Source organism: Lutjanus erythropterus, chromosome 18 (assembly GCF_056507025.1).
Source record: "Lutjanus erythropterus isolate fLutEry1 chromosome 18, fLutEry1.hap2, whole genome shotgun sequence".
Taxonomy (NCBI): domain Eukaryota; kingdom Metazoa; phylum Chordata; class Actinopteri; order Lutjaniformes; family Lutjanidae; genus Lutjanus; species Lutjanus erythropterus.
In genome coordinates, this window is record NC_139334.1 from 15,724,042 (window position 1) to 15,735,214 (window position 11,173).

Consider the following 11,173-nt stretch of genomic DNA (forward strand, 5'->3'; position numbering starts at 1 on the left):
CAGTGACTGCAGCCGGAACAACCCATCTCCAGAGGACTGACAGAAGGATTTTCAGCGAGTTTGGTAAAAAGCTGCCCTGCTATTTTCAGGGACTATTGCTGTCAGATGCGTCCCTGTTTGTTATTACAGGATTATATTGGACTCTATCTGACGCAGCCTACTCCAGCGTCAGGACCCGCAGGTGAGACCAATCAGATGCCAGCTGAGGCTCCCGGCAGCCAATCGGGCTGCAGCAGGGGGAGGATGCTGCGCGTCAAGATTGGTGGCGACCGAGCAGCAGCAAGGTGGCACACAGAGAGGTCTGCAGCTGTACAACTGAGCTTTAATTTGACAAGGACGTCCCGGAGAGACACATCAGACAGTCTGCCCGAGGACCAATCAGCTGTACTGTGTACAGATAATGAGAGGGTCACATCTTTACGGATATTTAATGGTTTTAGATACAGTTCAGCTCTCTGGATCCACCTGTTGCACGACCAAAATAAAGCACTTCCAATTTTGAGCAGTTTAAAGTTAAAGATGATTTTTAAAGCTTTATACATATATTTTGCGATAATTGGTTTTCAGGCAGCATTAGCTTGAAGAAGAAGCCCGGTTTCAAACAGAAGCAAGGCCAGAAGGATTTTTCAAGAACCAAATTGCCTATTGGACTATAGGACTTATAATAAATCCACAAACACTGACATGATTTCAAGTGTTATTTTACGGCAACAGAATAAAGAAAAATAGCTTTCCTACACTATGGTGGTGTGCAGCTTCTAAAGTAGTCTGTCAAGCTACATCTGTCAAAGAGCTGGAGGTTTTCCTGTTGATAAAATGATCTCATGTCACTAAAAATGGTGGTTCTTCAGCAGTTCTTTGGGGTGGGTGAGGTACTACTTGTAGCACTGCTGCTGTACAAAGAACCAAAGGTTGTTGACTGTTTTTCAGCTTAGTTTAGTTTAGTTGGAGAAAGAATCGAAAAACTACACTAAAATATAATGTATTTCCCCTGAATATTATATTAAAGCACTGGTTCTCAGCCTTTTAAGCCTCAAGGCCTCCATGATTACACCTACTAAAGCTAATTATATTTGAAGAACATATTTGAAGAAAAAAGGTGATTTGAAAAGAACTTTTGCCAGTTACCAGTTATCTATCATGTTTAAAATCTATGGAGGAGAATGAAGTAATCAGCTTGAGGGTGAGTGGATAATGACTGAATTTTCATTTATGGGTGAACTATCCCTTTAAAGATGTTTGCTACACAACAAAAAAAGCTGTTCCCTTATGATTACAAGCCAAACAATAACTTTTATTTAATGTAGTACTGCAGTATGTTAGGACATGACATCAGTGTGATCTAAGCTGACTGACATGCGAAAATGAGGTTTGACCACCAAAACTGGTCGGTTCATCTTACACTAGAACAAAGTCATTTTTAAAACTAGATTTGGAAAAAGAAAAATGTCTGTGATCAAAATGTAAACATTCCTGAAAACTTTGATGCGATTTGTTTCATTCATCTTATTTTGACCAACGAAACACACAAGGCTCAAAATGACTCCAAATGCACCAAAACTAGGTTACATTAACTTTATATGACACCAGACTGCATAAAATTTACAATGGAAAAAGTTTGAATTTTACAGCATCAGTTAAATGTTTTAAAAATGGTAGCAGGCAGTTTTAATATCAAAACGGCTTACACAGTGATAATAATGTTGAGTTAAAACACGCAAACCATAAGTCATATACACAAAATACCCAAGTACTAAACACTGCAGACAGGCTCTCTGCTTCATTAACACTGTAGAAATACATCGCCACATACAGTATGTAGAGGTGGAGTGGATCAAATTTATGCTGCCATTAATTCATTATGGAGTATTTTATCATAGAACGATTTACGGACATTTTGCTTATTGCTGCATAATGTTTAAGTTTGTGAAAATTAGATGGTTACGTTTCAAAAACATTGTCCTACAAAAACAATGTACTACAAACAAGACAATTATTGTACAACAGCAACATTGACTGCATTCTTTGTTTTATTTCTTGGTTTATTTGTCATCAGAAATGTCAGATTAAAGGGTATAGAGGACTGAAATTACCAAAATCTAACATAAATAAATAAACTGATATGCCATTAAAAGCACCAAAAATGTAAAAACTGATCAAATATGACATAAATTAATATTTGTTTTAATTTGCCTCCAAAATGATTTACCTCTGTATTATTTAATTTTTTTGTTTTCATTTATCGTTTCATTTTCTCTACGCATTTTCCGACAATTTATTTGACCAAACTTATTTATTTATGTATTAGATTTTTTGATTGATGCCTTTCTGCTTCGTTATGTAAATCATAAAATACAGAAATAAATAAAGAAATGAATTTAAGAAAGAATAAACTAATAAATAAAACAGGCAATTTACTGGGAAAATAAATAAACAAGGGAATTAATAAAAGGTACATAGATATGAGAGCTATTTAAAACAAGAATATCAATTTATATACAGTAGTAATTGCCAACATTTATTTTCAATATTATTTTTGGTGCATTTAATAACATATTCATTTATTTAATGAGTCATTTATTAATTTCTTTATCTATTTTTATTTCTTTCTTTACTTTTTAGTTTCAGTCCTCCTTAAAAGGGGCCAAAATGAACAGCATTCAAATTATTTTAGTCAAAACTAAGTTTAGGCTTTCTACAGTAGATTACCCGTTTCTACTTAAGAGTACACATTTAACTAGTTGTACTGTTTTTCAGTAATTTCAAGATTCAAGCATGATTACAGTACATGATACACTCACTTCACCTACTCGGGTTACGTGCCATCTTACAGAAATTTATCCAATGTGCAGCTACTTCATAAGACTAAAAACCAAAGTTGAAAATTAATAAATACATTATAATAAATTACAACAACCGTACCGTTTGTTTGGTCACATCAGGAAAAGCAGTAATACGAGCAACATTAATGCCTGCAACATCAGCGGTAATAAGAGGCCGAAAACGGAGTGAAACCTGCTGATATCAGACAGATATTTAAGTTAAAATGTTCATTGGCAAGTCATCTGAAAAAGTCTGCAGCTACATTATTTTACATCGTTGGTAACAACCTGGATTCGAGGAGAAAGTCAATGGAAGAACAGATTCCTATTAATGAGCAAATGTGAGCAAAATTGCTTAACAGTCGTGGAAGTGAGTCCTTCCACCTCAAAGCAAACAAAGAGTTCAGGCAGTAAGCTTCAAGGCACAACACTGTCTCTGCTGTTGTATTTCTGAGATTGTGAATCCACCACAACAGGCAGCAGCTTCTGGTTTCTTCCCTTCATTTTTGGAATGAATACAGTTGACATCTTATCAAAAAAAGGAATGTTTCTCAAGGTCACGTTTTGGTTTAGAGATTTAAGAAAAGAAAGCACATGGAGAGGAGTGTGCAAGGCAGAGTGAGAGGACATCTAAAACACCCAGTGGACACCCTCGACTGGGCTGGAGTTTGGTCTTGTGCATGTATGAAAACAAAAAAAATGGAACATACGCATCCTGGCCTTTCAAGGTCCTCGGAAAGTGTAGGGAAAAGGGAAATAAACCCAAAAGAAATACTTGGTTTTAATCTTTCTTTAGGTCAGCCTGGCCATGAGACACTTCAGGGGATCTAGAGGTGACTGGTGGATTTTCCAGTTTGTCTGGTAGAGGAGCAGGAGCCACTCCGTCGTTGTTGACCAGAGCTCCATACGAGAAAGAACCATTAAAGTCAACCAGGCCTTTGTCATGAATAGTTGGGACACCTGGTGATGAAAATGACAGAAAAGATCAGGTTCAGCTGTGAGTTAAAATGACAATGAAAAATGCAGAATATTATAATGAGTACTTCTGTTATGATTTAGCACTATATAAATAAAACTGACTTGACTTGGACCTTATATTTAGTGTTTAAAGACAGACTAGGCAGGTTTAACAATTTCAAGTAGTAGCAAAAGCTGATGGTCTTCACAACTTTAAAGATTAATTAATTAAATTAAAAAATTGCTTTTTTCTATATATGAGTCAAGTTAAATCAATTTAAATACATTTATATGGTGCCAAATCATAACATAAGTTTACTTAGGAATCTTTTCATATAGAGCAGGTCTAGATCTTATTCTTTATGATATTTTTTCAGAGAGCCAATTCCCACCAAGAGCAAGCTTTAAACATACACACATATGTACATGTCTTGCCCTGTTAAGCCTTAAATATCAACAGATACAATTACAAGTGTTTATTTAACGTTTATACAAACCATTAGTCATATCCATGGTGACATACGGCTCAAAGGTCTTCGTGCTTTTCCTGGTTTTGGTGATGAGAAAGACCCCCAGGAAGCAGAGTGCAGATCTGTACAAAACACATAATAATCAGTAGCAGCCTTTATTCAAAATAATGTTGCAAATTTCAACTGCTGTTTACAATATTTCAATTTAAGTTATGACATATTTCCATCAAATGTCTGTTTCCTAGGTTTTTTAGATGTTGCTGTTGGATTACACACAATTTAACAGGCTTTACAGCAGACGTCTTGACCTGTAGCAGGTGCTCATGGGTCCACACCATTAGCACACCAGTGCAGCACTAAGTAAGCGGAGTCTGCACACCATGTAAACGGTGTCTCAGCTGGTGCAGACGCCAGATGCCCCGCTCAGTTCAAGTGCTGAAAGCAGCGTGTATGCCTACCTTGACCACATGGACGAGTCAAGGGAGATTTTTAAGACAGAGAACTGATGAATGTCATTCAGACTGAGACAAAATCGCACTGTGACCATTACTGTACATGCTGACAATTATTTGTCCACTGTGAAAGCTAGTGTGGCTTTTGCCCTGAAGACCAACATTGTCATTATTTACACAGAAGCTGCTGCTGGCTGACAGATTGCGCTCCATTTAAACAGCTTTCCTGGCCCTCACCGTTACGTGTTAAGCAGTGCACCAGCACACTGAAATGGTGGGGACCCGATAACAACAAATAATGACTCCACAGAGTGTCACAGCATGTCATGAACAGTGTGACAGTGAGCCAGCGAGCCAGCATGCACTTATACCAGGTTCCTGAAACCAAAGAAGCTAAATGCTAAATAAATTTTACTACTTACCTCTGTGATTTTCTTACTGTCACACCAAAACGTTTTTGTGAGAAAGGTTGATCACTCACCCCAACAAAAACATGCAGATGTGAAGGACATCTTCTTTGTTAAACTCCAAGTAAAACACAGCTCCTGAAAACAAGAGAAGAAGAAATCTTTGATGACTTCTGCGTTGTGACTCTCAAAATGTGGAGCAGGCGCAAAGGAATAGTTCGCAGGCTCCAGACCGCCACCCCTTTTCTATTGTACCAGGCGTTGCACAGGTCAGTCCAGGTCCAACTAAAAATTACCAGGAGCAAAGGATCCCATAACTCACCAGCTACCACAGCAAAGATGGTGGAGAGGATGTAGCTGATGCTGGCGATCAGCGAGGAGTCATGCAGCTTACAAGCTTGTGAGAGAAATCTAAGACAAGAACACATTAAAAACACATATACAAACTTAATTTTGTTCATTTGGAAGGTAAATAATAACAATCTCTGGTATAGCAGCAGTGATTAATCAATTTTCAAATTTATCCCCAACAATTTGATAATCAATTAATCGGTTTGTGTCATTTTTTTTAAAGAACAAAAGTCAAAAATCTCCAATTTCAGCTTCTTAAATGTGAATGTTTTTTGGCTTCTTTACTCCTCTATGGCAATAAAATTAATATCCTTGGGTTGTGAGATACAAACAAATTAAGGAAATAATCAACCAATTAACAACTATGAAAAATAATCGGTATTCGCAGCCCTAATAACGACCATCTGCAGCTACCACGCTAACCAGACTCCCCTCGGTTTTCAATAAATCATCTATGATGTTCCTGTCACTCACCTGGCCTGGAAGACCACAGAAGCCACCATGCACACAAACATGACGCTGAAGATCGGGTAGTCAAGCTGCATGGTGCCCTCGATGGTTAGAACCAACATGCCTGACACTGCCTTCACTGTAATGACTGTGACAGAGCCTGTGCACCAAAATCAAAAGCACAGTTAAATACAGTACAAACAGCTTGGGTACCTTTTAAACACTAAAAGATGTGTATTCTAATAAATTAGGGTAATAGCTTGAGTCTATAGATGGCATGAAACTGACTGGCTTTAATACCGGAGACTCACCCAGTAGAGCGACCAGCAGCAGAATAATAACGAGGTAGTTTGCACGGCGCTGTTTGTAGAAGTATAACAGTAGGCAGAACGTAATGATCTCCAGGAGCTGTAAATATGGGTTAATAGCAACAAGAAACACAAAATTAATATCAAATAAACAAAACAGGAAGCACTGCGGTCACTGTCAGATTCAATAATTATACAATCAATCTGAATAACAACAGAGGTCAAGAAGGCTGGGAAATCTGTTGTGTTGAATGTGAGTTTGTGGAAGACAATGTGTATCTAAAAGGGGAAGACCAACTAATTAAAAATAACTACAGAGATATGAGGCAGAACAGAGAAGCCCTGCAGTAGATACCGATTTAGTAAAGCTCATAACATTTGATTATGGTTGAGACTGACAGAGGACTTGATGGTCATCTTCACAGCTGCAGTTTATAGTGTTGTAAAGGAAATACTGGACAGAGTATTATTCAGGCCCTGTTTACACCTGAAATTAACATGCTGGGTGATGTGATCATAAGTGGACAGCTCTACGTACGTCAGTTCACACCTGGCATTAGAATGTGTCTCACATGTCTCTAGCAACTACCTCTGATAAGATCTCAGCTCCCAGCTCTACATGCAAATAAACTCACATAATTTATGATGACAAAGAAAAGTGTGTGTGTTGATGCCCATGGCATCATGGGTAACTGTCACACCTGTGAAGGCCCCATTAATGCTGAAAGGTACATACAGGTTTTGAAGCGACATACGCTGCCGTCCTCACAGCGTCTGCTTATTTAACCAAAACAATGTCAAGACACATTCAACTGCAGGTACTAAAGTGACATGCCTGCAGTCCAGACCTGTCTCCCAATGAAAATGTGTGGTGTATTATGAAACGTAAAATATGACAACAGACATCCTGGACCTTTGAGCACCTGAAGTCGTATATCAAGCAACTTCACAATAAATAATAATGTAATTTGTGACTGATGAATCAGCAGTTATGGGAGTAACTATCATGCCTCTAAAGATGTCTTTAAATGTTATGAATACGGCAATTCTCAAATTAAAGATGACACATCCTGGTACTGGGTATTCCAGCTAACATGACTCACTTGTACAGGTTCCTTTGTTACAGTTGTAATTGTTGCGTTAGTCACTGCCTAAATGCCTGGTGTGTAAAACACAACCTGCGATTATACAGGTTGTAAAGACACACCAGACAAACATGGGAAAAGTTGACTTGAAAAGAGGATCAGCAGTCACAAACAGACCTTCCCCAACACTGACTGACAGCATATTTTCTTATCAACATTACAGCCACAAAACTGACCACTGAGCTGATTTCACACCTCTAATGTTTGCAGCAATAACATCACATGAGAGTCACCAAACCTGTATTGCAGGGCTGCTGTATTATTATTAAAGGTGTTGTATTTGCAGAACATAAATAATGAGCGTCATGGATTTGTTAATGGGCTCTGACTTTTCTTTTTTAACATTCAAAAGGCTTCTATTGAGGTTTTCGGATGATGAATGTTTGTCTTTATATTCTGATTACATCATCACCCTAAAAAAATCCTCAAACAAATCTTCAATTTGAATAAAGTGATTAAACAGATTAAATGAGTAAAGGGCTTTGGCAGGGCGTTGGCCAGTGCTGGAATGAAGTGCTTGTGTGTTGAGAGAAAAAATGCTGCATGTGGGTTTCGTCAACAACATCTTGACAACTTCTAACATTTTGCTGTTAGCTTAACAAGCATTCTGTGGTTGCACAAAGCAGGTAGAAATGTCGCTTTTCTTCGTCTCTGCTCTGCTGTCCATTTTGTGTGTATGAAGGATGTGGTAGCATTGTTTTTGTTTCATTTGCTTCTCTTTTTCCTGCCTCTTCTATGATAGTAGCAGCCTAATCTTTATCTGCAACTGTGCAGAAATATCCAGTTTAACCGAAAAGTTGTGCAGCATTCAAATATTGTTTTAAATTGAAATGCCAACTTCATGACTAAAACTTTGAACTATTTGGTGCAGCCAAAGTAGAAATTCTGTAGGACTACAGGTAAAGAAACATTTCTAACAATGCTGTTTCTAACATTTGGCTGCGACACCAGAATCAATTGTTTTAAATGCGTTTAGTGAGTGTGGAGTGGAAATTAAGCACTATAGATTTGAAAGCAGGGACAAAGTGAGTCAACTGTGTATTGAGCTTTGTGCTGCTTAAGTTTTTCAGTAAATGAAAATATCTTACCATATACAAAAGAACAGGCCATCCTACGAGGTGCTTCACGATGTTCTCTGCTCTGAGTTTTTCGTGAGAGTTTGGTCCGAATGATACAAAGAGGTATGTTCCTCCTATGGTTAATATACAGCCCAGGAAGGACAACCCATAGCGCTCTGAAATAACATACAGGGTAAAAATGGCATGAGTTCAGTTCCAGTGAAGTAAGAAACATGTCAGGAAATTTAATACAACATGAAACAATAAGAAGACTATTAGATATCACAGTGAAACTCAACAGAGAGTACTTTTTATGACACAGAGAGAACAATTTCACTTTCACTCACTCTTACAAAATTACATCAACTAAATATGACCTGTAGGAAAACTAATTTAATGGCTGTTACTTCAGTCATTATACTGCAGCAGCTGAGCCGGCAGTATCTAGATAATGATGATGATTAAACATTTGCATACAACTGCAAGTTCCATGTTATTTGCATGTGAGTGTCGGCGCAGACAAATCTTCAGTTACACATACTGTAGTATGCTGAACTTACTTGCAAAGTCCTTTGGCTTAGATTTCTCACGCAGAAAAATGAGGCCCAAAATTGAACTTGCTGAAAAACAACGAGAAGCGAAACACAGGATGTTAATACAAAATTTCCTTTTAATATGTTTTGTGTATCAAGTTGAGACTAAAAATACCTGTTTCAGTATTAATTATTATAGCAATTTATCGTTGAACTATTAAAATATTAGGGCAAATGAGTCAATACTCACTAAGGGCAGACACAGCATTTAGAGGAGCTATGAGGGCAAGGGGAGCGAAGGAGTAGGAAACAAAGTTGGCTCCCTCCCCGATGCAGGTCAGTACAAATCCACACCACCAGGTTTTAGTGCGGTAGAAGGCACGTGGGTCCTTGGTTCCTGCTAACGTCACATGGCTGTATTTCTGTGAGTGAGAGGCATTCGGGTAAAACACAGAAACTTAGGTAAACATAACATCTACTCAAGTATACTGAACTTAAGCAAAGTAAACATATAAAGCAGGCTTAAAACAAACGAACAGGGCAAGACAGTTTTCCAAGAGAGATATTGTAAATTAGAAGTAAAGACAGATTGGGCAATAGTATCATGACAAGTTGATAACTGTATATTATTTATTAAGGCTGATAACAAAGTAATGACAGCCAAACTCTCATCAAATTTCAGACTGTTTGCTGAGCCCCCCTCCATATCAGGAAAGCAAAAACACTACACATCTTCCATTACAGACTGAAAAGTAATGTGTTCAGACCATATCTTGGCCCATGAAGAAGAAGAAGAAGAAAAAAAAAAACTGAATGTAGCACTTCAAGCATTTCATCTTATTTGACAAAATAAGAGAAGACATTTACTTTTAATTCTAAACTCATGCTGTATTATTATGAATGGGTATCATGAATCATTACTGGGTCCTAACTGGTCATTGCTGAAATATTGGTAAGATCCTGGACAAACAATACTGCCATCGGTGCTTACGTAATGTTACACAAACAGATGACAGGGAAAGACATGTGTTGGCTCACTTTATTAACTTTAATGAAAAGCAGGTATGTGCAATAACTCAGGAAACATAAAAATAATAATTATAAAATAACCTTTTTATGTCTTCATTTTCTGCACCAAATTATAAAAAATAGTATAAATATTAGTATCAGTAATGGTAGTAGTATCATCATCAATATTGGCATTAATAAAACCCTAATGATACTCATCCCTTATGATCCAGGTGATTTGACACCAAAATAAGCGCATTTAATTAATCATTTGTGGAGGACAGAGCTGAAAACTGTACCTGAATAGTTAAGGAGATGCTGACAAGCACATTTCCAAAAATAGCAAGTAGAGTCCCAATGAGGTTATCCTAAAGAGAAAAAACATAAACATTTAATAAATTCAGTTATCTTAAATAAAATTTTACCAACAATATCCATGTAAAGTTTTGTTGTAGCTGGATATTTAGTGAAAAAAGCTAACACTCATTAATTTCCATTAACGTTGTGTATCTGTGGTTATTCAATGATGAATGCTCAATGAAATAAACAGACATTTGGTTTTCTTTGTTCACTATCGGCATTTAACTTATAGTACCCTGATGTAGCATATGAAAGTTTTCTTATGATATGAAACAATGATAAAATACCATTTTCAGTGTTTTGACTTCTGCAACGACAAGAAAAAGTAAAACTAAAGTCTAAACAGACGATTAAGAAGTAAACTGAAGTGTCTCACCGTGTAGGAGTCTCCGTCGGCTCTGCTGGTGTCCATCCTGTTCGCCTTCAGAGGCTGTTTATTAATTATTAGCAGTGGCCAGACATTCAAATATCGGGTATTTCATCCTGTCAATGTGGCATTATGTGTTTAACACAGATTTTTCTGTGTTTATCTGACACTACGCTGAAGAAAACACCACATTTAGGACGAGTAGCACTTCACTTCCGGATTGAATCCACCTGCTTCAGGAAGCGTCCTGACGCACGGCAGATACGCCTGAATCACGTGGCCGAGGACAGTGACGAGTTTTTATTTGCAAAATATAACGCATGCATAATTCAGGTATATAATCTTCGCTTAGAAAGACTAAATCCGTGAATTAACTTCCAAATGTATTCCTCAGTTTTTAATGCTCTTTTTTTATTTTTTTTAAAGTTTTGTCAAAACAAACATACACAGCAGCACATATACATATATATATATATATATATATA

General features: G+C 37.3%; 1 protein-coding gene across 1 annotated transcript; it reads right to left on the reverse strand.

Moving 5' to 3' along the window:
• Positions 1-1,273: 1,273 nt before the first annotated feature.
• On the reverse strand, positions 1,274-10,963 carry nipal3 (NIPA like domain containing 3). Its single transcript, XM_084742982.1, has 11 exons — positions 10,698-10,963; positions 10,261-10,329; positions 9,204-9,375; positions 8,981-9,040; positions 8,451-8,596; positions 6,221-6,317; positions 5,934-6,069; positions 5,431-5,519; positions 5,183-5,246; positions 4,277-4,371; positions 1,274-3,782 (listed from the first exon to the last, which is right to left on the reverse strand). The coding sequence occupies exons 1-11, from the start codon at positions 10,731-10,733 to the stop codon at positions 3,604-3,606; spliced, it is 1,143 nt and encodes a 380-aa protein (XP_084599108.1). The 5' UTR covers positions 10,734-10,963; the 3' UTR covers positions 1,274-3,603.
• Between the last annotated feature and the right edge of the window lie 210 nt (positions 10,964-11,173).

What these genes read in the sequence shown, in the direction of transcription:
- nipal3 (XM_084742982.1), bottom strand. Translation starts at nt 10,733, where the DNA reads ATGGACACCAGCAGAGCCGACGGAGACTCCTACACG. An exon ending in GCATCTCCTTAACTATTCAG is followed by an intron (nt 9,376 to 10,260) that starts GTACAGTTTTCA and finishes TCTCACTCACAG; the next exon opens with AAATACAGCCATGTGACGTT. An exon ending in TAAGCCAAAGGACTTTGCAA is followed by an intron (nt 8,597 to 8,980) that starts GTAAGTTCAGCA and finishes ATGTTATTTCAG; the next exon opens with AGCGCTATGGGTTGTCCTTC.